We start from the raw sequence: 27367 nt of genomic DNA, 5'->3' as shown, positions 1-27367 counted from the left end.
TTTCCCTCCTCCACATGCTTTGCAGTCAGGCTCTGTGAGCGCTGCTGCATCAAAGAGCTGGCAGTTTCCCAAGCCAAGGCACGTGTCAGCTTCCCAAAGCATTCAGCTGTCTGGGACTGTGGCTCCAGACGGAGGACTCTGTTCCCAAGCCTAAGATTCATTGTAGGTAGCAGAGGCTTGTGGGGAGGGTTGGAGTAAAACCCGCTCATCTCCACGTGACTTCTCTGCACCGCATCCATCAAAGTTGCTGTGAGCAGAGCTTGCAAAGCAGAGATGTTACAGAAAAGGGGCAATTCCTACCCTGTTTTAACAGCTTTTTTCTCTCTATTATGACTCCAAGGAAATACTCAAAGCACTCTCCTACTGTATTTGCATGTCGGTTCTGCAGAATGTTGTGGCTTGCCCCAGCGTGTGGGCTTTGCTGCTTATTCAGGACACAGCTTCCATCCACAGTAACACCCCCAGGTTTCCTGTTGCTGGGTACCACTACCAGCATTAGCTCTGCCACGTGATGGTTGACACAGGAATGTGTGCAAGGAGGAATTTGCTCCCCCTGGGAAGGTGTCACATCCATTGCTGGGAATCACTTCACCTACCACTCAATGGCAGTTATCTCTGAGATGAAACTTCCTAGATGCTTCTGATGTACAGAAAAATTATGCAGCAGTTTAGTGAAGAGAGTGTTCACAGGGAAGGGAGACAGAAAAAAACCCCAGATTGCTCCCCAAGCTCATTTGATTCCCATTATTTCATCCTGCTTTCTGAATTCAGAAGTCTCCTTGAAATTGCAAATGGACAGCAAACTAATACATAAATAAGATGTATCCTCACAGATAATGTCTAAGTACTCATGGGAGTACATGTGCATATATACACAGTGGTATCTGGGTATGGATGTGTGTTATCTGTGGCTTTTAGCAGCTACAGCTTTCTGCTGTGTTAAACACTCAGTGTTTTGACTCACATAGATTGGCAGGATGCTGGAGGTATTCTGTACAAAATTCAATAGATACCAACTGGAAAAGTTGGGTTTTGGTTGGTAGGAGGTTTTTTAGTTTAGTGTAGGTAGGATTTGTTTGTTTTTGGAAATAAGATTAAGCTTAATCAATATGAAAGCACAAAAAACTTACTAAGTAATAACAGGAGAGACGTTAAGTTCCTCTCCCATCTGTGCACAGGCAAAGCCAAGGCAAACAGCCTGGTAGGCAGCAGTTGATGTACTGTGTGGTGCCAGTTTTGCTTCAAAACACACATACGCAACACATTTCTTTTTATTTCTGATCACTGATTATTTGAGCTAAATGAGCCCTAAAGTGAAGACCTTGAGATTGAACTAGACTGCACAAGAAATGAGCTTGAGTATAATTGTCACTTGGACAACAAGCAATCTTTTAGAGACATTTCAGTCTCTTTAAGTGTCTGTAATGATTAGTGCTGGAACAACCCTACCATCCACAGTGCCTCTTGTTCTTCTAAATATCCAAATCCATCTCAAACAATGTGAGAAGTTTCCAGTCATTTAAGTAGGAATGTTATCAGATGCTTACTGTGGATATGCTCTGTTATTTGTATTTCCTTCTCCTTGAAGACGTAACTTCCAGATCACTCTTCCAAAGAGTTATATTTCCTCTCTCTCCTGGCCCAAGCTAGAAAACATTTGGGGTGGCAAATCTGGCCACAGAAGCAGAAAACTCTTCCTCTATCTAAGTCAGCAGAGCAGCCCCTAACTCTGAATTTATGGTACTTCAGCCCTTAAGATATGAACACATCTCAGATACAAAGTGACCTGTTAATGGCTAGTCTGGATCCATTATTACCACTGATGAGTATCCAAGCAGCCGGATATTGCCCAGTGTCATTCCTCAGGGAAATAGCATCCAAGCTGTGTTAAGGCAGAGTCCTCAGATGTTGTAAAGAAGTACAAGACACTGTTGACTAGGAAAATGCAGTAGGCCTTGTGAAAATGCTTCAAGGTATCACCTTAATACATAAAGCATAGAATCATAGGCTTATGTTGGAAGGGACCTTAAACTACATCTAGTCCCACCCCCCTGCCATGGAGAAGGATGCCACCCTCCCCAGATCAGGCTGTTCAAAACCCCATCCAGCCTTGCTTTGGATGCTTCCAGGGATGGGGCATCCACAGCTTCTCTGGGTAACCTGTGCCAGTGCCTCACTCCCCTCACAGAAAAGAATTTCTTACTAATGTCTAATCTAAATCTCTCCTCTTTTAGTTTAAAAACATTCTCCCTTATCTTATTACTACCTGACCATGTAAAACATCACTTTCCCAACATCCTAAACAGTATTCTTAAAAAATCAAACCTCAAAATCTCCACACTCTATCAATCTTTGCTAACAGAGTTCCTCTCTTGGGTCTGTCTTCCAGGGGGGAGGCTTTGGTATGTTTTCTATCCCACACTAACTCACTTGTTCATCTATCAGACTCTTGATCATCTTATTAGATGGCAAACATGATGTATTTTAACCATGATTTTGCTTGGCTTTTTGCCATCCTGTGCTGCCCTTCTTATCTGAACAAAGTGTGATTCCACCTGGCAGCATCCTTCACATTTACCACCAGACACACACAAGCTCAAATACCTCTGAAATGCATCAGCTGGGATTTAGAACAGAGTAATTAGAGGCAGAAAACGAGGGTGCCTAATCACTCACTCCCTGCTGCCCCTGAGTGCTGCTGCTCAGGCAATTAATTCTCTGCACTGAAGCATTGGCAAATGCAGGCACTTGGGCAGATACCGACACCCAGAGCTGTGGCATCTGTCAAGGGAAGGAGCCCTTCTCTGGGCTGCTGCTAGAGGATGTGTTCTCAGCCTTGCCCAGACCCAGCCAGGCACCATTTGGCACAATGGTGATCCTTCAGGGCTGCCCACCTGCTGAATGGCAGCTTAGAAAAATTTTGGTTCCTCCTAACTCAAAAGGGTCTGGGGCAAGGAAGGATACAGAGTGAAGATGGGCGGGTGGAAAATATCTAAAGTGCTTAATACACTTTTTGCCATATTCTAGAGAAAGGAAATGGAGTTTTTTGCATCCCCTGAACCTCCTCAACTTGCAGTGATGCCAAGTGAGAAACTCTAGGGTCAGGACACAAAATGATGCTTCCCAAACTCAAGCAGTCCCTGATGCCCAGGGTGATTTCAGTGTCATCATGTGGGTGGTGTGCCAGTGCCATGTCTGGGAAGCAGAAATGAGAGTGGGATCCTGTGCCAGCACGTAGGCAAGAGTTTGAGCTGTTTCTGGGTGACAGGCAGCCCCTTCCACGCCTTTGCCTTCAGGAAGAATGGTCCCTGCCACCACCTTCCTCCTCACTTGTACCCTCAGTCTCCTTCCTAATTGGTGAGTTTGTTCTTTGTGCAAATTTTTCCCTTGTGCCTGTGAGTGGCAGGCACTGTGGGTTAGCAGGGGAGCAGGGAATTGAAAGCTGCAAGAACCAGTCATGGGCACAGCTCCACTGTGTTCACCCCCTTCCATTAATGCCTGCAGCTCTTCAGCAGATCAGGCTAACAGCACTTTCCAATTAAAGCATGAATATGGATGTGTTGATTGGAATCTGGGGCATAGGAGCTGATTATCTGATTGAAACTCCAAAGCATTAGCTTGGTTTCCAGACATTAAGGGCTGTATTTGGCTTGGTGTGTGGGTGTGGGTGGGTGGGAGAAGCAAGGCAAAGCAGGGAGGGAACTCTTGTTCTAGCTGAATTGCTCATCCCTCCAAAACTCCTTGTGCTGTGTGCTCCAGCAGACCTCCCAGGCGTCTGGGTGTGCCGACTGTCACACTGCTGCTGCTTTACCTCAGTGCAGGTGACAGGGAGGTGTGTCTGCACACACACACATAGGGGTCCCAAAGAGACCAGCCAGTGAGTGCTGCAAGTCCTGGACCCCAAAGATGTACTTTCAAAGCTGGGAAGATCTGGGCACTCACAACAGTCCATTTGCAAACACCCTCTCCCCAGTCCATGACTAACATCTCCCCACGTGAGTCACGCTCAGACTTCCTCAGTACAAAGAGGAACAAGCTGCAGTCCAAGAGCCTGTGTTGCACAACACGTTGGGCTGTCCTTGAAGCCTTGTGCCTGTGCAGATGCAGGTGTACACACCTGTGTGTCACAGTGCAGGGGCTTTACAGCCCCTGCTGAGCCATGGCCACAGCTCAGCACTCGTGCACAAGCCTCTTGAGTGGGAGAATATCCAGGCATCTCTTGTGCATGATGCCATGTAAGTACTGCATACACTGATCCTGTAGGTGTATCTAAATACTGAAAATATGCTTGTCCTATACTGCTACAGATTTTCTGGCATGGGCTGTTGGCACAGCCTGTCTGGTACAGAGGGCTTTGACAGCTCTGTCTGAAAAGCTCAAAGTGAGCAGTCTCCAGCCATGCCCCACATCAGTATTTCTATCATGCACTAGACTGGAAGATAAGCTAATAGTTCCTGCCCTATTTGTTTGCCAGGTACAGGGTTTCCTTCATTTGTAGCTGCAAATGTTGTTTACTGCTGCAGCTTGCTTTATATTCATTACTCTGTGGGCCTTATTAAGCAGCTCAAGGTTTTTGCCCAGAGGCCGTGTTGAGAGGCACGGAGTTAAGGAAAGGCAACATGCCATGGTGCTGCTGCAGCATGTATGCATTCACCTGTGTTCAGTCTCTGTGGTTAAGCATCTGGCCCAACCTGGTGGGTTATTGGGGAGGGGTGTGGGCAAGATGAGCTTTTTACGTGCAGCTGTCTGAGGGAAGAATTCATGGAGGCCCCTCCAGTTCCAGCCTGGGACCAGAGATGTCAGGATGAAGGCAACAGTGTGCTTGAGACAAAACTGTGTATGGAACATCAGGGGGAATGTCAGGGGCACTGGGACAACTCTGGCACAAATTCGTAATTCTGCTGGGCAAACATCACATCCGAGAATAAGGTGAGTCACAGAAGTGATGCACACCCTCAGTGCTCTCCAAAGACTCTGCAACTCAGGATAAGAAATCACAAGGGCAGAGGTTTTCCTCAATTGTTAACTGTTTCATACTTTCTTTAGGATTTTATTGGGTACTCTGCCACGACAGGCAAATTCACCATTACCGTGTTGTTGAGCGACACTCTCCAAGATGTGAGGGGCACTCAGGACTGAAAGGGGATGTGAGGGCCCTTTTGCATCTCTTGCTACCATGCTATGTATTGTCCTTGCAGCATCTGTTGTATGGGCATGATGGGCAGTCCTGGCAGTGCTCATCCTGGCCCAGACCCATGGGACAACTCCTATGTTTTCTCTTCTTTTCTAATTTTCATGAAAAAAATGGCTCCAGTACCAGTAACAGTTTGCAGAGCAGTACCTCCTTTGAGCCTGGCTGGGAGGCTGTTTGTGTTTGTGTGTGTGTGTGTGTGTGTGTGTTTAAACTGCTTTAAAAGCCTTGCATGAAAATACTCTATGGGAAAAGTAATGTTTTTTCACTGCTCATATATTCAATTCAATATCCCTCCTATTAATACACAGTTGACTGCACTTCATCTCTGTCCTGTATTGTTGCACAGTGCTATAACTATTTATCTAGTCAGGAGTAAAAATGGAGAGCAATAATGTCATTTTCAGTCTACCTCTAATTGCTGGGATTTATTTGCAAATCAGGGAAGATTATAGATACAAGGCTTACATTGCCTTTTCATACATGGGGTATTTTTTTCATTTCTTAGATAATTTTTGAAGTTTTGTTCTTGTTGCTTACCCAGAACCAAACCCTGATAGGCTCTGTCCTGTGTTGGAGCTCTGTGCCATTCTTTGTGATGTGACAACTTTACAAAATTAAGCAGTGCACAATCATTTCTTTATTTCCGAATTTTTGCAAACATCTGGACATGACATTTGCAGTCTGGACCTACCTTATGTTCTCAACTCCATTGTGCCTGCCTTTGAGATGCTTCACTCTTTCAATCATGATTATACCCTGCCACATTTGCAGTGAGCTCATCAGAGATGCTCCTCTTGGTGTGGGCAGCCCATGCCCCTGCTCTGGCACACCTCACATGGCACAAGGACAGCCGTGAGGACTTACAGAATCACAGAATTCTGTAGTTCCCGTGGACTTAGTCCCCCTGGTGAGTTGGATAAATGCTCTGTCCTGCCCAGGACATGGGGATGAGCCGTGCCTTGGGCAGACATTGCCTTCTCTGGCTGTCTGGGCTCCAGCAAGTACATTTTTATAGGACATGCAGTGCATAGCCAGGGTCTGGAGAGAAGGTGCCCTCCAGCCACCCTGTTCTCAGGTGCTGCCAGACAACCACGCAAAGCTGGGACAGCTCCTGACTTGCTGTCACTGAACTCATCCCATGTGTCTGCTCACAGCCCTGACCTTGGCTGGCTGGCTTGATTTACAGAGGAATAAATAGGAAGTGCCGAGAGCAGACCTCAGCTCTCGGCCGATGGAGCCAAATGGGCTCGAGTCACCACTTCAGATCCACAGCTCAACACCCAGAAGGCTTGCATGGCTCAGATGCAGGTGTAGTTCTGATTCAGGTCTCAAGGGCTTTTGTTGCAGGTCAGGGGCTGGGAACCAGGTCATTCTTGGACCTGTGGTTAGATAATAATCAGCATCTCAAGGCAATATATGGTTCTGTGAGCTAAAATGTTTATTTTATATATATGAATATAACATGAAAAAACTGTTAAGCACATAAAACCTAGAAAGATTTATCTGTGAGTAGTCAATCCCGTTTCTCTCTCTGCCTTTGAAAGAATCCAGAGACAGCAGCAAATGGCAGTGAGGGCAGGTAAATGGATCCTGCTCAGTAGCAGGAGCTGCTGCTGTGTCATAGAGGTTTTGTAAGTGTGTGTGTTTGCAATGGGGCTGGAATTCAGCATCATATACAAAGAAATAATTTGTTATGGTCACGACTGTCTGTGACTTCAGGGCTCTTAATGGGTGTCTCTTCTGTTTGCAGTGTGCATGTACAGAGAGCCATCGCTGCATGAAATTGGAGAAAAACAAGGACGCTCAAGGAAAAGTTCAGGGACACCAACCATGAATGGAGGCAAAGTTGTTAACCAAGACTCGACATAGCTGACAAATACCCTCCCTTCTTCCAACTCCTCCCCTCCCACCCACTTACCCACCCCACCTGGCGAAACCACACTGAGACGATGACAACTGAGCAAGGCAGGACCTACCGGTAGTGGCTTGGAGTGTGAACTCCAGAATCTTTCTTTGTGTAGGACGAGAAAATCGAAACCCAGATCCTGCCTGTTGCAACGTTTTAAAAAACAACAACAACAACAACAAAAAAAAGTGAAGAAAAAATGTTTTAAATCAGGACTCCATTAACATTTTCAAAAGCAAACTGTTTGCTCTGTGATCAAAGGGGGAAAAACAAATCTCATCTCTGCATAATAATAATAATAACTAATAAATATAATAACAATAATAATAAAGATGTTACCTTTAAAAATAAAACAAAGCTTTTGGAAAATTGAACTTAGCATATGATGTGCAACAAACATGTGGGAATTGCATCCTGGGACTGTGCTTTCTGTCTTATCCTTTCACCTCACGGTCACATCACTGTTTTTAACATCCTTGCTTCCCTGGGGATGGATGGGATTTTTCACAAAGCAGGAAAGGTAGGGATGCATTATGACTGTGTTTGCTCTGCTATCAGTAAAATATGACCTGCCCAAATTAGGAGCCTGACAGTTATGGGCAATGAAGTAGCTACTCTGTATTCAGCCTTTTCCATCTACATTCAAACCCTGCATAGTTATTTGTTGCTAATGTCACTCCATGAGTATGTTCGACCCAAGTCTGGCATTTTGTGCCTTTTTATCATAATTATTTATATTTATAGGCTTGTTTTACTGTATTAGTTGCCAGGGGAATTTCAGAAATGGGTTTTCAGGTCTCACAGGATGAAGTGATCATATTTATTAGGGTAGAGTTAGGAGATAAAGGGCAGGAGGGATAGCTGCTTGCTTTAAAATATGAAACAGATCAAGAAATGCTACTGAAATCCTTGCTGTCAGACGGAAATGGTGAGGCATGTGCTGTATGAGAGGGTAACAGGATTTCAGCAATGGAATGAGGGATGTGGGGAGGGAGTAGATGGGGTGTTCCTAAGGAGGGAGCAGGTATAGGGGAACATGGGTAGTTGTGCCTGTCTGGCTGTGTCAGGGTGAGGACATTTCCTTCTAGCAGCTGGGGTCTCCCTAAATGTTCTGGCTCCACACTTACCACGCATGTTCAAAGCAGAGGCTGCAAACCCCTCCAATCCCCAGCCTTACCACTGTGATGGTCTGAGGCCCCTGAGATGCTGCAGCCTGGGTATGGATGTGGGCACGAGTCGTGCCAGTGCCAGGGCTGCAGATGCTGGAGAAGCACTTCAGAAATCGCAAATGGGGAAAGGCCAGGGCTGAGCCCACCTGCAGTAACCATGGCTTTGGTGGGGACTGGCAAGGCCCTCCCTGTCTGGCGCTGTCCTTGTGTGTCAGGGGTCAGCAGTGAACCCTCACTGCTGGGTGGGGCTGAAGCAGGGCAGTGTGGGCTGCTGCCCCATTTTCTGATCACACACATTAACTTCAGGCTCTGACCACTTTTGGCTGCCAGGGCCTGCAGGCAGGAGCAGCAGCAGCAGTGATGCAGCTGCTGTGATGAAAACAGGCACTGCCCTGGCCGATGGACCTGGGAAGCCTTTGCTACTCAGGCCATGGGCACAGGTCCTTCAAGGGGTGAAAAAAAATGAAAAAGCAATCACCCAAGGGCCTGGAGAGGGGGCAGAACAGCTCTTTACACACGGGGAAGCAGCCTGAAGCAGTTACAGGCTGGGTATGAAATCCCAAATACCACAATTGTGGAGGCTCCTGTGCCATCCTGGCCAATGCCTCAGATGGCCAGCAGCCACACAGACAGAGCTGCTATGGCTGTGGGAGAGGGCAGTGCCAGGGCTGTGCCAGGGCTGGCCACAATGCTCCTGCAAAGCCACTCTGCCCCAGGTGCCTCCCTCCCCACATGAGGCGGTGTCCAGGCGCATCAGGGCTCGGTGAGCGGCTCCGTACGGGAAGCAAGGAGTCAGCCAAATCTCAAGGTTATGGAAGACTCCCAGGATCAGCATGAAGGAATGAATTTCAAGCATGTCCTTTTGTGTTTTGGAAAAGTTGAAACCTTGAAATAAAGAGCCTCTTGCCATGGCTCTGCTGCCTAACGCTGCACCTATATCAGGCAACCCCCCCATGCTCCCTGTCGTATCACTTACTGCTGCCCTCCAGCCCCCCAACACTGGAGCAGAGTCACTAACACATCTTCAGCTCGTCAACAAACACCCAGCCCCATATGATGTAATTCATTGCCTACATTTCAGCTCCCTCAATAACTAGAGAGCACCCCAAATTAAAGGATGAGGGGCTGCTTGCTCACTGGAGATGTACACTCAAAGAAATGGGAGTCTCAAGGCCAACATGTTGAGCTAGCAGTTTCCTGAATTAACCAAGTCACCAAACACCAGGCCATGTTTAGGCACTGAGCCACAGCTCTTCCAGCTGCCCTTGTGGAGAGAAAGCCCAGCACCTGCCACAGAACAGAACACCCACAGCACACCTGGATACCACAAGCCTCTTCTGAACCCAGCCATGGGCAGCTTGCCAAGGGCACCAATGTCATCTAGAGCAGCTCCAGCACAAGAGACTAAAAATTGCTGTGGCCTTATGTGCAGGATACCCTTTGCCTAAGCCCCAAAAAGCTGTGGGCAGCAGCACACCCAGTCCTACCATGTGCTAATTTTTCCATTGTGAGATTCACTTATCACTTCTACACTAGGCTTTTGCCTTGTTAATGGTCTTCGGCCAAATCGTTACAAGAATCCCTGGAAATGCCATATTCAGGCCTAAATGTCAAAATAATCTACTCCTTTATGGTGTTTGAGCTACTCCCTTTCATGTGACACTCACTGAGTTTGCCCACAGCAAGAGCCAATTGCTCCTGCTCTCACCCTGTGTCTGCCTGACCTCGGAGCAGGGCTTCTGCCCTGTGTTGAAATTAAGTGCTGGCTCTTCTTGCTCCCTGCTTAACCATGAGCCACATATGATGGCATAAACCATGATAAAAGCCCTGAGGAAATACTGGGCTTTTTCTTGACCTCTAGGAAGCTGCAAAAATCAGCTCATGATGTAATGCAGGGACTCCTGACATCATGGCAGCCCAAAAACCAGTGAGGCTGCACAGCCCAGCTCCACAGTATCCACCTGCACCAGCTGCTGACTGGGAGCTGCTTGGTTCCAGGTGCCCCAACACCTTCCAGATGCCTGGGAAAGCCCAGGGGATCCACAGCTTGTAGATACCATGAAGGGTTTCATGTATTTTCTTTACACAATTGTCTTGCAAACTCTATCCCCAGCCCGTATCTCAAGGAGGTGATGTGGGTTTTGTAGATCATCCATCTGCTGCTTCCCAATTTTCAGGGAAAAGGGGAATCCACAGAGAATTTTTTTGCTTACTTTGAAGTTCCTACAGTCTTTTCATTGCTTCTCACTCTTCTTTCTTGGTGTGAAAGTCTTGGTGAGTGATGGGGTTTTTTTCATTCGTTAGCCACACACACAACAACCATTTAGGAAGCTTTGTGATTCAATTTAACATTATAGTGACCAGAGCCCTTGTCTGGCTGCATGTGATAGCAGCAGGACAAATTCCCTTGCTATGATGGCATGGCTTTGGGCAAACACCTACCATAGAAAAGTAAATGATAGAAAAGAAGCATGTTTTTGTCTAACCTGGCCCATAGCTACTGTTAAGTCTGGTAAGGCTGCAGCAAACATTTTCTCTGTGAGTAACTGATGCTGCTATAGAAGATCTTGAGCATTAGAAGTTCAGCAGCAGCAAATACTTCACAGAAATATGAGTACATTTAAAGCATTCATTTTGTTTCACCCTGTTTTTAATTGTTATGTTGGCACAGTTCTGGCTGTATATGCTGTGCAAAACAGCCCTTCTCACCTATGCATCCAGGGCAAAACCTGATGAAATGGCTCCAGTTTGGACCATAAGGATTTTCCTAGGAAGAAAGTGTAGAAAAAGCTCCAGACAAGCATGCCATACTGTGCCAGCAAGTTCTGCCACAAGTGTCAGCACTGGCATGTGACAATGTGCTATAAAGTGAAGCTGACACTCAACAAAGCAATTTATGAAAGTTGTCTGTCAACAACATTTTTGTGTTTGCGCTCAGAGAGGTTCTGGCTGATAAAGGCCCACGCAATCCCTCAAGCTGTCACGGGCTTCACTTTACACCTTTATATCTTAAACTGCACTGATTGTGCATCAGGAGAGTTACTGCCCCAGAAAGGCGTCATTGCCACACTGAGCAATGCTGAAGAGGAGATGGAGTAAGCACCCAAGGCTGAGCAGAACTAGCAGGAAACAAAGTGTGCTATCCTTCCTCGTTCCAAGCCAGCAAAACTGCAGCCTGGATGCATGATTGGCATGAAAAAACATCTTCATGAGGATGACACTTCCTAGAACAAAGAAGGCATAGAATTCTCATTAGTTAAAGCACACAAACCCAGGCTTTACTAATGGGCATGCAATAAATACACTACTATTAACATGGGGAAGATGTTGGCCCCAAAACATGTCCAGCACTAAAGCTCTATGAACTGGGACATAGCTTAGCCCTTGTTCTAGACGGCGAGGATCAGTTTGTATGTCACTGCATCAAGGAAATTTAAAACAAGAAAAGACACAAGTGACTGTCTTCAGGGACAGATTTCTCTCCCACAACTGAAACAAAATGTTTAGTTGCTGCTGTGGGATGACCCACTGCACACACCTAGGAGTAAAACCAAAAGAAACAGCACTGCCCTTCCTTAGTGAAGCAGAGATGTTTCCATGGCATTCACATTTTCCCTCTCCCACTACCAATGCTTCAGCCTTCTAGCCTGGAAAGCTGTTTCCATGGAGCAGAAGGCATCAAGGCTCACATCCTCCTCACCTGCACAGAGTTAAGCTTGACTGCTCTGCTTCAGCTGCTGAGCTACAGTCATGGGCATCCACCAATTTCCCCATATTCTTCTTACACACCTTTATTAAGGGCAAAAAAAACCCCAAATAATTCCATAGCCAGGCTGATACATTTTTAGCACCGTATTTAAGAGCATGAACATCTCAAAACTGCTGAAACATTTGTGGCCACGAAGTTAAAGCTAAATAATTCCCATTTCAGGACAGAGGATTTCTATTCATGATAGTTGCATAATGAACTGCTGCATGCACAGAAAGTTGGACATCTTCCCAGCCTGCCTCCCTCTTGGACTTCAGGCAGCTTCTCCATGGCAAAGGAGGTCTAGGCCAGCATAGCTAAATACAGGGAGCTCACATAGACTCCAGAGAATTCCCATCTGAGGCAACTGGAGTTCCAATGCAGAAAAATTTGACCTTCTATGGTCAAATGTCCTTTCTGGAAAGGACAGGATCTCTCATCAAACAATTGCTTGAAAAGAAAGAAGGGAGTTTGTTTTATTCAAAATACTCTGGTGCAGGCACAGGGATAATCCATCTTTGGAAAATGCCATTAATGTTTACTGGGCAATACAAATGGAAAAAAAACAAGGCATTATCAATTATTAAAAAAAAAAAAAGTCTGGGTATGGGATCTGAGAAGTAGCAGAGGATAACCCTCCCAAGAGTCTATTAAGAATAGGTTATATATTGTTCCATTTTCCATGCTCATTACAATCACTGCCCCAATAATAGCTGCGTGCTGTGCCTTTCTCTATTCTAGTACAATTTTCCCCGTGGGAACTAAATAACTCCATTTAAATACTGAGCAGAGCTGGTAGAAGAAAGCAGGATGATTCTGCTGTGCTACCCTTGTGTGCAATCTGTATCTGAGGGAGCTGGTTGCGACCCTGCTTTCTCATAGATTGATACAAGAATAAAGGGACAGCCCTGGGGAGGAGGAACATGTTGGTCAGTCCAACTAAATGACATTGTGAAGGACAAATTATGTCAGACTTAATAACTTTCAGAAATTAAGGCTTTGGTGAATTTTAATTCCTTGAGCCTTAAGAAAAATTGCAGGGAGAAAAGCAACCAGTGGATCCATCTTAATGCCAGTCCCTAAGCAAGGACTTCGGTGACGTTTAAGTCTCTATATCCAGCTCCTGGCTTGTCTCCTATGTATGGTGATGCTTTCCTTTCTCAGAGGTCTGAGTTTCCCTGGGAGATCCTCCTCTCTGAGTCCTTGGGCACTGTGGTCCAAAGAGGGCAGAGGAGTTCCTGCTTGGGCAGCAGTGAGACCCCAAACTAAGTGCTCTGCTCAGGCTTTCAGCTGATGGCCCAAGCCAGAGGGGCTCCTCACAGAGTCCTCCCCAGAGCACCTCATGCCTCTTCCAAACATGCCAGGAAAGACAGGAAAACAAAGCTCATCATCTTGAGCAATTCTGCTTCCCAGGACCCTGATTTGTGCAGAGCCCATAGCAAGAACCCCAAAATCTCACAGATGTCAGCTCCCCTACTGTGCTGTTCCCAGTCTGGGCTATGGTGCCAGGAGCAGCCCCGAGCAGGGGTTATGAGGATCACAAAGCTTATGGAGTGATCAGATGATAACAGGACACTGCAAAGGGGAAGAATGTCTGATTCAACTGTGCCTCTCAGGGGTCACTTACACGCTGTGACTCTGACACTGCCACTTTTTAATTTTATTTTCCAACTTACTGCACAAGCTGGCAAGTCAAATAGTTTCACTCAATTCACCATTAAACAAAGAAGAAATTGCATAGGGAACAAGCTTTACTTGACATCAACTCAATTTGAAGATCAAAAAGAGGTGTGTTTAACTTTGTATTATCTTCACTTTTTAATTTTCACTGGGTTTTGTTCTTCCTGCTTTCAGACAGCACAGAAAACAGAACTAATAGGGAAAACACTGACTTCTGCTGTGGGAGCAGAAAACATTATCTCACAAACAGATGGGATATTCTGGTGACTCCCAGCTCAGTTCCTCTGGGCTTCAGATGAGGAGTTTTCACATGAGAATATAATGAATTTTCACAAGGTCACAGTTAGGGTGCTGTGAGGCTTGTCCTTCACTGACAAGTTCATGTGATTCTCCCAGCAAGGTCAATGGGCTGCCAGGTGGGACCTAAATCTGAATTCAAACTGTGCATTCAAGGTGTGGAACCAGAACTTCCCAGGGAAAGTTCCCTATGGGTACTTAGAGATCTAAATTTGCCATGGAAAAAGGTCTAGTTTAAATCACCTTGGATTTCACTTCCGTATTTTTCCCTATAAAACCAAACTCAACTTCTAAATTCCATGCACACCTCTGTATTCTTGAATCTCCGAATTCAAACACTAGACTATTTCAGAATTTTATTCCATCTGTAGGATTGAATAGGCCTTGTATAAATTGGTAGCATTTAAAATGAGAAAAAAGCTCAGTATTGGCAATATTTAATGGCCAAGGAACACAAAAATTTAGCTCTAGACATGCCCAAATTGGGGAGTCCACATCCATGTAGAAATTTAACTTCAACAGCTGCAGTTTGATCTCACTTATTATTAATTAGGTAAAACCAGTTTTCTGTTCAGAAATATGTTCTTTGGGACAAGCTATTGCAAGCACATCAGCAGGTGGTAGCTTCAGAGAGAGAGAATGGATGCAGTCCTGAGAGTCAAAGCTGGGGGTACTTCAAACAGAAAGACATGCTCATCAATAAAAGGAAATCTTTCCAAAGTAAGCATGAGCTGGTTCCAGGTGAAGGCTTTATCTTTTCTTTGTAAAATAGTTGCCTGCTCCTACAGATTTGCAGGAATAAATTTTACATCCGGTGTAGCTTGTACTAAAATAACTGACCAAAAAAACCCCCCAAAAACCCAAACAAAAAAAGCCCATCACTTCCATACTGCCGCCCATCTGGATTCTGCTCTGTTTTGGAAACTTCAAAGAGTTGAGAATCAAACTCACCCCCAGGGCAACTCCAATGAAATCAATGTGAAACCCTGGGAATTATTCTGGCCCAAGTCTCATTTTCTCTTTAACTGCAGGAACCAAGGTCATTTTCCCATCTGGATTTTGCAGAGGCTTCTGCACATACTGATGAGTTATGCATTTTATCAAACCTTGACCATCATTTTGAGGGCTAGAAAATGATTGCACAGTGTCAGAGGATCACAGGAGATAGGATGAAGACTCTTGGTGTTAAAATCCAGACCTCGTATTTACTATGTGCCACCTCTCCTGTGTCCCCAAAGTCATATCCAGTATCTTTCCAGAGTGCAGGGCAGGAATCTGTCCTCCTTTGTCTCCAAAATTTCACACTTAATGCCAAATGACACCACACATCCTCTATCTTAACTTCAGGGAAGTTAAATTTTTCCACATCTGTAGGTTTTATCTAACAGTGTGACCAGCATTTTTTCTGGTGGTTGAAGGACTGAAAAAAACCAAACTGTAGGTTTTTGGTTTTGGGGGGAGAGGGTGTCTGTCTGTCTATGCCTATAGGCCTGTACCCCTCTTCCCTCCTCAGTAATCCCCTCTGTGCCAGCATATGTGATGTCTGGATGGATCTGGCCCTGCAGGAATCTCTGATGACAGCAGAGCATTGTGCAGTCAGCCTGCCTTAGATCCTGGCTTGGTCAGCACCTTAAAAACTGCTTTTGAGAATTTGAGGGCAAAGACCTCACACAAGCAAGCAATTAGAGCAATTGTTCCAAGTTTCAAAAATGGTAGATGAGTCAAAAAATGCATAAAGGATTGGCTGCAGACACCTTCTCCATCACAAAGTGGTCTGTGTCAGATGTATATCAGGCTCCACCTGATACATTCAACCTCATCACGGCAACAAAACATGCCATTCAAACATTGTCTTACAGTGACTGCAATATACTGGAGATAAAGGGCCTGCAAAAGCAATTCCTGACCAGAAGTAGACTGCACAAGGCTATATTTTAATATCCTGAGCAGAGAATTATTTGCTGTTTAGTGGGCTTTAAAATGTTGTCCTTCTGTGCAATTGATAGCTTTTACTGCTCCTGGACAGAATAACAAACAGCTGTGCTGCTAAATAAAAGAGATCTTTTGGATCGTCTCAGAGCACTGCCTTGGCAGCCTTGGAGCCACAGTGACTTGTGAACAGGGTGAGTGGTTGTGGGGCAGATTTGCCAGCTGGTGCAGGCACTTGCAGCTGCTTAGAGTTCATGTATAAAAGATCTCATCACAGATTATTAAAGGCAGAAAGGACAGTTTTAAATCAGAGAGTCTGACCTCTTGTGTAACACAGACTGGTGATTTCAGAGCAGAAGTCAGAGATTAGCCTGACTAGAAGTACCCAGCTGGGCAATGGAAATTCTGCTCTTAGCTCACTGGAATCTCACATGCCAGTGTTGTAATTCCACAATGCAGCAGAGAGTTCATTCAGAGGCTGTAGACCAGGTAATCAGATTCTATGCAGGTTTACTTCTTGATTATTTATTCAATAAGGATCACATTAAAAGCCCACTGGAGGCAGTGAGAGACTCCTGTTGACTTTGCAGCAGCCTAAATCAGACCCGAAGCGCTCAGAGTTTTAATATGCACAATTGGAATTTGATAGTGTTGCTTCCAGAGGTCTGCATCAAATTATGAGCACATTCAGAGGAATGTGCTTATCACACATCTTTACTTGCCCGAGGGTAACCTCTTATAACTCGTTCCAAGCAGCTTTCCTGCTGGGATTGACACTTCCTCAGATGACCTCTGAACTAGCATCACCTACTGACCTCTTTCCATGCAAAAATGATTTTTTGGCCAAGATGAAGCAAAGCATGGCTGGTGAGGATGGCAGAGAGACAGAGCCAAAGCTCAGGAGTTAGGAGCAGTTGGGGCAGAACTGTAGGAAGGACTCCAAATAGCTTTGTGTGAAGTCTCAGCTAATGTTGCCTGATCCCTCTATTTTATTTCCCCTTCAAAACAGGACACCACAGGCACTCCTTCCTCCCACTCTCCTGCACCACCGTTCTCCTCCAGCAAAACCTGAATGCCGTCTTTTGTCAGAGCTGCTGGGGTTCCTGCAGAGCACAATAAACCACAGAAACTGCCCATATTGGTGGATTCTGGGGTAAAACCTTTCTGGGTGCTGAGTCACATAAGCCAAAAAAAAAAGTGTTCTCTGGAGCTGACAACCCTTGCTATGTGTAAAAGCACCAAAGAGAATATCTGTCAATATCTGGATATGTCCGACATGGAGCCAGAATATGTTACATTGTCTGTTGACCACTTTATAATCTTCTATCCCATCTGTAGAAGATTAAAAATTTATGCAATATTTTTTGGTATAACAGTATTTTTCCAATGAGAAAAAACACAGTCTGATTTGTATTCCTCTGACTCGAAATCATTCATTTGAAATGACTGTTTGTTCTGCTAATTTAGAATCTGGGCAGGCGTGGAAACAATTTATTTTGGTTTGTGAAAGGAGCTGATCTTGGGTTTGTTAAGTGCATATGTACTTTGTTGCTTTGGGATGCAGTACAGCTGCCTGCTGGAATAAGAGTTCTCCAGAGGCAGGAGCTCCACAGTGAGCCCATGATGACACCCTTAGAGAGGAACCTGTCCTTGATTGAACATCAGATCTGTTGCACTTCCCTTGTCTCCTCTGCAAGAGTTTTTTTCTACAAGTCACTTAATGAACTAAGCCCTCCATGGCCACCCCAATGTGACGCAGCCCAGACAGTGGATCAGTGTTCACTCGGGAACCCAGTCTGACATGGACCTGCTGGCCAAACTCAAATGGGGACTGCTTGTCTGCAAAATCCAATGTGACCCATGTTCCCTGCTCCCATGAAAAAGTCCTTGTACTTCTTACAGCCTCATTAGGAACCTGGAGTCTCCTACTGCTGGAAGCATGGAAACCCATTCAAAGAACCTACTCGTGCACACACAGATAAAAAAGGATTCTGACATCTCTAAAAATGCCACTCTCCCAGTAACTAAATTATCTGCACTCACCTACAATTACTTTTATTATGCTTGTACCTGCTTTGCAGCAAATTTCCCACGACAGAGTTCTGATGTCTGCTAACTTTATTTTCCCTAATGTCTAAGCAAAACCAATTGTTTTTGAAAAATGCTTCTTAATATTTGATGCAGAAAAGTAATTGGTATTGAACCAATTCAAAAGCTGGATAATATTGTCTTTCATGATATGCTGGGCAATGACTTGGACTACAGCAACATTACATGAAGCAAGGATTTGTTTAAATAGCTTTCATTATGTTTTGCCACCAAACCTCAGTAACAACACATTAAATACATGTATTTCAGTACCCCAGCACAGACATTTTGTTCTGTAACTCAAAATGTTTCATCTTATTGCTCTGAGGATTCTTGCCAGTTGGCACCTTTGCTCATGTGCTAAATTTCTAAATTTTTAATATTTACCTGCTTACCTGGTTTGACACAGCATACTTATGTGAGGCAGAGGGAACTGGCCCTGGGAATGTGGGCACTGCACTTTCAGGGTTGTCGACAATTTTACTGGCACTCTGCAGACAGACAGCACAGCAGTGGGCCTCTTGCATAAACTGATAAACAACAAAATATGTTAGCATCTGTCTGAATTGAAACCACAGCCATCTAGAAGCAAAGTAATTTGCAAGAGAGATGGCACCATCAGGAAGAGAATAAGCTAAACCCAGCTGACTTCCTGCAGACATTTCATCCCTTTTGAACCCAAAGACTGAATTCATGCTGCATCCTTGCACCAACCACCCATGGGTTTGAAGATGGGTTTGGTCCACAACCAGAGAAGAGCTGGTGTCTATGTCTTAGGCTGAGTGAAACTGGTGAGGCAATTTGGCTTCTGCCAAGCCAAGGCTGGGGCTGGCCCACCTCATGCTCATGCTGTCTGTGGTCTGAGTTAGGCCAAAGCACTAAACCAAAATAAAATTATTTGCTGGTTTAGCCTCTGAGGCAGACTCACCCCAGGAGCAGCCAAGAGCCAGCAGTGGCAAAAGGGACTGGGTGGGATCATGTGAGGACAACAGCTGGTGGCAGGGCTGCTGCTGTGGGAGCAGAGAGCCCTTCCATCACTTTATGCACAGTGTCAGGCCATGTCCTCAGTGCCTGCTGCCCTCATTGCAGATAGAACATCTCTTCTCACAGTATCCTGACTGTGGAAGATTTCTTGCCACTGTCAGATTAATGAGAGACTCACAGTCTTAGGCTGGCTTTTGCTCTGAGCCAAAGACTTTTCTTTCTCCACTGAATGGTATGAAATTAATGAAAATTAACAACAGCCCATGAACAGAAGCACATTAAAGATATGCAGATGCTATAAACACACAGAGACAGGGTCATCTCACCACAGATGGCTGCTCTGAGTATTTCTAGCACTGTTGCACACTAATCCTATTAGAGACAGCCAGGACTGTCCGAGATTCCCCAGCCATGTGTCCATAGGCATGTGCATACAGAAATGCATGGCAGACCCCAAGATCCCCTGGCCACGTGTCCACATGTGTGGATTGTGAAATTCACACGTGTGAAATGCCTGTGAGAGAAATGCATGGCAGTAGCTGCTGACAGCCTGCCTGGTCCTCAACTGCCTGAACTCCGTACCAGTGTTGTGCTAAGCTGCCAGCTGTGCCCAGCTCTGTTCTGCGTTCACCAGGGATCTTGTTCCAGCCACATCTGTCCTGCCAGGTTGGTGCCAGAGCAGGGAGTAAATTGTGTCCAGAGAGTGGCCCTGAGTATCCAAGGCAGGCAGCACAGACTCAGCTGTCTTCACAGAGAGGAAAATTGGCTTCTAGAGCCCCTTAAAAATAAATAAATAAATAAATAAGTACAGCTCTTAATTCAAAAGTGAGAGAGGCTTGTGGCCAAAATTCCCCATTCTGCAGTATTTCAGAGAGCTCTGGTCTTTGTTCCAGGCTGAAACTCCAGCCCAGTTGGCACAGGTTCCATGGGTTTCAGAGCAGCTCAGATTTCATTCTCTAACACACACTGCCGAAAGCACTGGCTTATGAAACTTCTAAGAAATGGGCTAGAGCCAGACCTGACCTTCCTTATCACTGTCTCCTGGTGGTTTAGTGTGAGTGTGAGTAGCAGACAGGTAGCTGGTGGTGAAAAGAATCCACAGTAACAGCAGAGTCCCAAGGACTGTTAGAGGCAAAAGCTCCAGCCCATCTCCTGGCTGAGCTGCACAACAACATTGCAGTGAGACTGCCCCTAAGATGCTTTATAGGGAAGGAACAGAACTCCACCTCTTCTGCTGAGCTCTTTACCTTTGTGGTAATCCAAGAGAGAGAGTTTGAAAAGAACTGGTAATCCTCCCTCTGTGCAATACACCATGGCTCTTTCTCCCTAGGGTGAACAACAGCCTACTAGGATGTCAAATGTCTGAATGTCCCTGATCCACAGGTGTTTGAATGCTGGAATGAAAATGCCATCTGGCTCTGGGAGTCAGCTTCCACCACCAGTACCAGGTCTGCCTGCCCTCACCCTCTGCTCCCCACCCACCTTTAGGGGAGTGATTTGGGCTGGTCTTGGCTCCAGACCAAGGCCAGCTGGGCACTATTCCCAGCCCTCCTCCCCCTGCTTCCTGATGCTGTGCAGCTCAGATCCCTTCTGAGAGCGTCAATCTCCCTTTCTGTAGCAAAAGACTGAGCCATAGGTTTGCTTCTGAAAGCTCCAGAGAAGCAGTACAACACGAGAGCAGTACTGGGACTCTCCAAGCTGCTGCTGTCCCTGCAATGGCCTGAGCTCAAGAGTTGATGAGAACTGGGCTCCAGCCACCTCCAGCTCTGGTTTTGGAAGCAAATCCCCACATCTCCAAAGAGGAACAAAGCTAATTCTCCTTCCTCCTGTACTCCTGCCCGTTCTCTCTGGTGCCTCTGAAAATTACAGTTTTGCCATTTGAAAACAAAAGTGCTTATCTGGTAAGAAAGACTCCGTAAAGAAAACAATGGAAGCTGTCACATCTGTACTGTCTGAACACCATCTCTATCCCAAGTTTACTCTGAAACAAAGAAAATACCATCCAGTCCTCCTGCAATATAGTAGTAAATTGCTTAGCAGTGGCACTTGGAGAAGGAATGAACACATTTCAATTAGACAATGGCATCATAAAACACCAACTCAGTAAATAAAAACCTGGAGGTTAACATTTGTAGAGATTAAGCAATCTGTTCAGCAAAGTTTAGGCATGTTAGGGGTTTTGTTATACAGTTATATACATGTAGCATCCAAAACAGCCTCCTTAGCTTACTTTTAAGATTATTTTTGCTTTAAGCATATGTGATTACCTGAGAGTTACCTGAGGTCCAGAGACTGGTTTGGAACTGTAGATACCTGCAGAAATAGGTGTGTCACTTCTGGTAGAGAAAGAAAGGACAGCAGAGTGATGGAGAGGGAAAGTAAAACCACAGAATGGTTTGGGTTGGAAGAGACCTATAAAGATCAAAAAGACAAATTGTATCTTTGCTTAAGGGGCTAATGACAAATGCTGGAAATGGGATGTAACTGCTGCAAACAGGCTAGTTACCAATTCAGGAAATCCTAATTCCAGGTTAGGTGGAGCTGAAAGCTGGGATAACACCTAGCTGGAGAATACGTGTCACCTCTAATCTCCAAACCACTATGGTTATGACATTTTAATTTACTGCTTTCCACCCTGCAAATCTCAAAATAGCCTCACACATGTTTGGCCCTGGAAGGACTGTATGCACTGCAAGCCTAAGTTAAGAGAAGGATCCTATTTCTTGGCTGATTTTACAAACAGTCTTTGCATCCAAAACAGAGTAAACCTGGGCGGGCCTCAACTTCTTCCAAACTCAGAGAAGTGTTTTTGATTACGATAAAGCAATACAAATCCTTAAGAAGGCTGCTCCTGCAGAGTGCTCCTGCAGGTCCCCGCATGGACAGGGAGATCTCACTGTGCTTTTCAGGAGTGGTTTCTCTGCCAGCTTCAAGGAGTGGCTGCTCACACCTGCCATCACTGTGACCCTCCGTTGGCTCTCTGAGCAGGACCTTGTGAATATTTGGTGTAAAAAGTAACCAGCACATTTTCACTGCAGTGAGTTGTGCCTCACAACAGCCAACACCAGTGTTATACAGGGGAAATGAGTCTCAGGCAAACACAGCCTGTGATGATGCACATTCCACTGCACTCCCCTAAGTGCTGGACCAGACCCACGTGGTACAAACACCTCAAAGAGGTGCTGAAACCTGCTGGCTGCTGAAATGCTCCTGTACTACAGCACTCTTGCTCCTTACTCCTCCTTCATTGTAAATTCCCCCCTCTCCTTCAACATCACTGCCCCCCACACAAGCTGGGAGATTATCTCAATTATTCCAGCTGTTGTGCTACACCACACTGAACATAGTCAAAGCTGACAAAGCACCCTTCACTGGCTCCATTATCATCTGGCACTGGAGGCTGAGGATCCTAAATGAGCAGGGCTCAGGCTGATGTCATACTTGAGAAAGTTTGGCAGGGGAGAGGGAGGAGAAAAAAAAAGCTGTGGATTTTACATGGCTGTTTTTATCATTAGAAAACTTCAGAGGAGTATTGATAGGGTGGGATGAGGCTATGATTCTGGGGGTTTGTCTTGATACCTTTTTGAAATGCAGACTTCTTAGACAAATATTTCCAGGTATACTGTGGATTATTAATTCAGATTTACCTAGAACTGTGCTCATGCAAGGTCCTGGATAGTCTTGCAAATCCAATCACTGTGCTGATACAGGCAAGATGCAGTCTTCCACTTTAACTCCATGATTAACACAGTGGCGTCTTCAATGCATCCACCTGAAACAAAATGGAAAGAATAAGAAAGAAAAGACTGCAGTAGAGCCCACATTACACACACTTCTAGCTCATTTTCTTAAGCAGAGAGTTCCAGACTCACCAGCACCAGGGTGGATGATAAATAAGGGCCATGGCCTTTGGCAAAAAGTTCATTTGCTCACCCAGCTCCTTCCAAACTTGCAGCAAGCAGTGCACAAAGGTGCTCAAGTAGGAAAGAGGAATGGAAATAATTTGCCAGTAACAGTTGGGACTGACACTGGATCCTAACCCAGTGCCCAAATGGTGAGAACGAGCACTGGTTAGGCAGGAGGAGCAGCAGCTGAAGACGATCTCTTCCCTGGGCCTTGCTTATCTAACTAGGCATAGCTCTGAGAGCTCCTGCCAGTGGCTTACAGGGATATGGTCTCAGTCCACTTCTACCTTTTCGGCTGCTAAGTTTTGCTGCAAACAACTGACAATACACTGCATGCCCATAAAATGGCCCTTCCCTCCCAAGGCTGGATTTTCAGGTGCTGTTGGGCTCCACATCCAGCTGCTGAGAGCAGCTCTCTGAGGGAGACACGCTGAGAAGGGATCCTAAGGTCATCTCCAAGGACTAAAACAGCAACAATTTCCAAAACACAAAGGATTGAAGCTCTTCACACATGGCCCCACTCTTACAGACTTCTAAGCCACTTAGTTGTTTTTAAAAATGAATGATGACATTCACATATCCTCTCCCAAATGCCAGAAAGGCCAGAAACTTTGCAAGTTTTCATGTGATGCCACTTCAGCAGGCTGAGAAGCGTTTCTTGGCTTCTCAGCGTGTGAACTGCAGCAAACTCCTCTCCATTTTCATCTTTAGTATTATACCAGGGTTGTGCATTCCAGCGGCATCCAGAGCTTCATGAAAAGCACAGAATAATTTCCGAAATCTAGGTTTATGCTGAATGAAAGAAGGGACTCCCTGTCCCTCTGGCACACAATCAAAGAGGCCAGCCTCCATCTCATACAGAGCAACACTGAACATCCACAGAGCAAGCTTTGTGCAGGATTCATATACTGAATATACATACACTCTCTAAGATACCGTGCAAAAGTGATAACCACATGCAGAGCTCACCTAAAACCCAGCACCTAAAGTGTTAATACAGCACAGAGGAAACCATGTAATCCCTGAAATGAGGACAGTGCTCCAAGAATGGATCGATCCAGGGTTGCCCTTTGGTTCCCAGCTGCTGACAGACAGCAAATTGATCAGTGTGGTTTGAATTTCTCTCCTGACAATTCAGGCAGGAGAGGGCCAGGAGCTCTGTAAATGCATAATCTGAGCCTGGCACTTGCTCACTGTGTACTAAACAACGATAAAACCTTTGGAGCAAGCTGTTTCCCCTCCAGTTGGTTAACATTTGTATCCAGATGAACTCCTGGGGTGATAACTATAGCAAACCTCCTCCTTTGAGGCAGATAAATAAAACATACTGTAAAGAAAAGTACAGGGTATTGGCACGTCTCTCCCACAGGCTGTAAGCAGCTGAATGCCGCATCCCAGTGAATGCGAGAAGCGAGCAGGTTTTTCCCGAGGAGGCTCTGCTCACTCTCTGCCTTTCTCCCCAGTAACCGATCCATTTTTTTGTTCCTCCTTCCCCCTGGCTGGTGCACAGAGCCATGCCCCGGCACAGGGCACGGCAGCATCTTTGCTAATTCTCAAAGTGCCACCTACAGTTTGCGCGAGTCCATGTGTGTGAGCAAACACAGTCCCAGGCAGAGATGGAGACATCCTGTAAATGAGATATATTTATCTCTCTGAGTACTGAGACATGATCAAACCAGCCCGTAGCTCTCACATGAGAGGACAGAAATAATTCTGGGAATGCTTCTGTTCTAGGAGCAGGTCTTCTGCCTGCAGGGGAAATCGGGCACTGAGCACACAAACTCTGCAAGGGCACAGAGAGCCTTGAAGGGAACGAAACAGGGTCGTTCTGGCTGCACCTCGTATGCTTTGTGAGTGGCCCTCCATCCCTAGCTCAGAAGAAGCGCCACAAAAACAGAGCAGGGATCCAGTACCTGGTTTCTCCCTGATGAAAAACACCAGTGGATGTGGCAGTACCAGCTCCCCCGAGGTGCCACGAAAAGGATGGTGAGTGAGGGCAAGTGCTGGAGTGGAGCAGTGCAGTGGCTTCGATAGCCACAGCGATTTAGCAATCCCCACCACCACTGCCATCCCACAGCCCATCCCCAGCAAAAGGGCCCTGCACAGTGGAGAAGCTTTTTTTAGACAGTAGGGAAGGCAAATAGGGCAAAGGAAATGAAGGCAACAGCTGAGAGGCTTAGGGTTTAATCAGAGCTGGCTTTCTACTGCTTACTTGCTTTCTTCACTTATTTTCAAAGGAAAATGTCCACATCTATAAAAAATATAGAAACCCCCAAAACCCAAACAGCTATTCCCTGTTCCCACTGAGTGATTAAAATGGGGGGGAGGGGGGAGGGTTTTTTTTGTTTTTTATTAATTTTCTTGCAGAGGTAATTTAAAATAAATAAGAGAAGACTTCACTGGTCCTGTGTTGTCTTACAGTGATCAGGCTGGTTAGGGAGCTCACAAAAGCCATGCCTATATCCACAGGAAGAACAGTGGCCAAACACACTCTCAGTTAGAGGCTTTCCTTGGAATTTTGCCTCCTTCACCTGTTTTGTTTGGGGGTTTTTGGCAGTTCTGTGCAATAGCTTTGCACCCCTTTTCCTTGGGGTTTCATCCAGCCCACAGTAGGCTGTGATGGACTGCCACCATCAAGGGGTTGCACTGACCAGATTTCCACTGGCGTTATGTGCAGAGCTCAAAAAAACTCCCCATGGTTTGTTGAAGAGCCTGATCCTGGCTGGAAAAACCCCTTCTCAGGCTTGAGCAGACGTTCGCAGGAGAAGACCTGGAGAGGCTTGAGTGCTCTGCTCTGGAGCTCCTCATCCTTTCTGCCCCCTGCTCCAACCAACCCCAGAGAACCCAGCAACAGCCTCTGTTTGGACATGGGCACTCTTGAAAATGGTTGTTTACTGTGATCTCACTTGGACTGACAGGAAAACAGGAGCATAGAATGGTTTTTAAATACACCCTGTGGCTGAAAGCCTGGAAGCAGCTGGCCTCTGGCCAGGCTGTGAGAATGAACAATGGCAGAGACGGAGGCAAGCCCAGATTCTTCCTGCTATAATCTGACTTTTTTGAATGTACTTAAATGGAGAGGTTGTTAACTAATCAGATGTCTTTCAGTTTGACTCTTAGCTTTGGCTCATGATATAGCAGATACACAAAGAGCACATTCCCTATACCCCCTTCAGTCATCAGTTATTCCTCTCACCCATCAGTTTGTTTCTTTCTTTTATTTCTTTAATGTTTCTTTGCTGTAAGTTTGGACCTTTTGTGAGAAAAAGAGCATGGAATAATTTTTCTTCCTTTCTGTTCTTAATAAATACCTTTACTCTGCATGTTAACTGATTTCTTGGCTTCTGAAAAAGTAAATAAAATGTTAGGAAGTCAAAATCACAGATGAAATATTGAGGTTATCCAGACTTCTTTTTTCCTTTACAGCTCTGCCATCAACCATTTGAGATTTTAATTTCTGTTCCAAAACAGCAAGCAAGAAAACAATTTACAAATTCCTCAGAACTCCCACAGAAATGGGAAAAACAGTCATACTTAACCATCTGGACAACTATTGTGCAGCTCATGGCTGCTCCAGCTCATGGCTGTCAGACCCCAGTCTCTTTGTCAGTGGGGGCAGGAGCCACCTCCATCTGCAGGTGATGGGGCCACACTGACTCCAGCACGAGGCTGAGTTCCCATAGGGTAGGAGGCTGTGGTGCTGTGAGACTTGTCCTGCACCATCCTGTGCTGACACAGGACACAAAGTCACTGCAGGCTGGCCCAACACCACTGGGAATGGCATGGAAAGCTCCTTCAGGGTGGGTCTGGCAGTATTTAGGGTTGAAGGAGCACTTAAATCACTGCATCTGAGACAGGCTCTCAGCTCTTTTTAACAAAACAAGAATAACTAAACAGGCCTATGGTTATCTTTAATTTTTTTTGATCAGCAGGTGGTTCATCTGGCAGAACTTAGGCATGCTACTCTCCTGGTCTTTTTCTGCTAACGAGAGATATTTGGTGGGGGTGGAGAGAAGGAAGTTGAAAGTGCAAAAGGAAAACTTGACCCAACTGCTCCCTCTCTTTGAAAACCCAAAATACATGTGTGCATGTATGAGCTGGCTACACAGGAGCTTAAATCCCAGCTGTATGTAGAGCTACCCGGCCATATCCTTGTCTGTACTTTTACTTCTTCCCTCCATTGAATTCTGTTGGCTTGGAGCCTTGCAGTGGGTTGAGAAGAGCCCCAGAGAGCAGGAGGGGCCCTTGGTCAGGGAACTGCCTGGGGATGGTCCCACAGCCCCACACTTGTCTGAAGGAACCTGCTGCCATCAGAAGCTCAGCCAGGACTGGGAGGTGCCCCAGGTGAAGACAAACAAAGGTAGCTGAAGGTCGCCTCTATGTTTAATTGCAAATGGGTGGGGAGAATTTTTCCAGCCTGCTTGTTGCCTGAGGGATAAAAGGCAGAAGGACAGAAAATGAATCCCG

General features: G+C 45.7%; 1 protein-coding gene across 1 annotated transcript in view; it reads left to right on the top strand.

The window, feature by feature from the left end:
- FGF12 (fibroblast growth factor 12) overlaps positions 1–7288 on the top strand; it is a 79351-nt gene extending 72063 nt beyond the window's left edge. The window contains exon 4 of the mRNA XM_017727054.1: positions 6945–7288. Coding sequence (XP_017582543.1) covers positions 6945–7063 — 119 coding nt within the window. The 3' untranslated portion in view covers positions 7064–7288. The remainder of the gene's footprint in view (positions 1–6944) is intronic.
- Positions 7289–27367: the final 20079 nt, after the last annotated feature.

This window comes from Corvus brachyrhynchos, unplaced genomic scaffold, assembly GCF_000691975.1.
Source record: "Corvus brachyrhynchos isolate BGI_N302 unplaced genomic scaffold, ASM69197v1 scaffold162, whole genome shotgun sequence".
NCBI classification, from domain to species: Eukaryota; Metazoa; Chordata; class Aves; order Passeriformes; family Corvidae; genus Corvus; species Corvus brachyrhynchos.
This window is presented reverse-complemented; position numbering and strand designations above follow the sequence as displayed.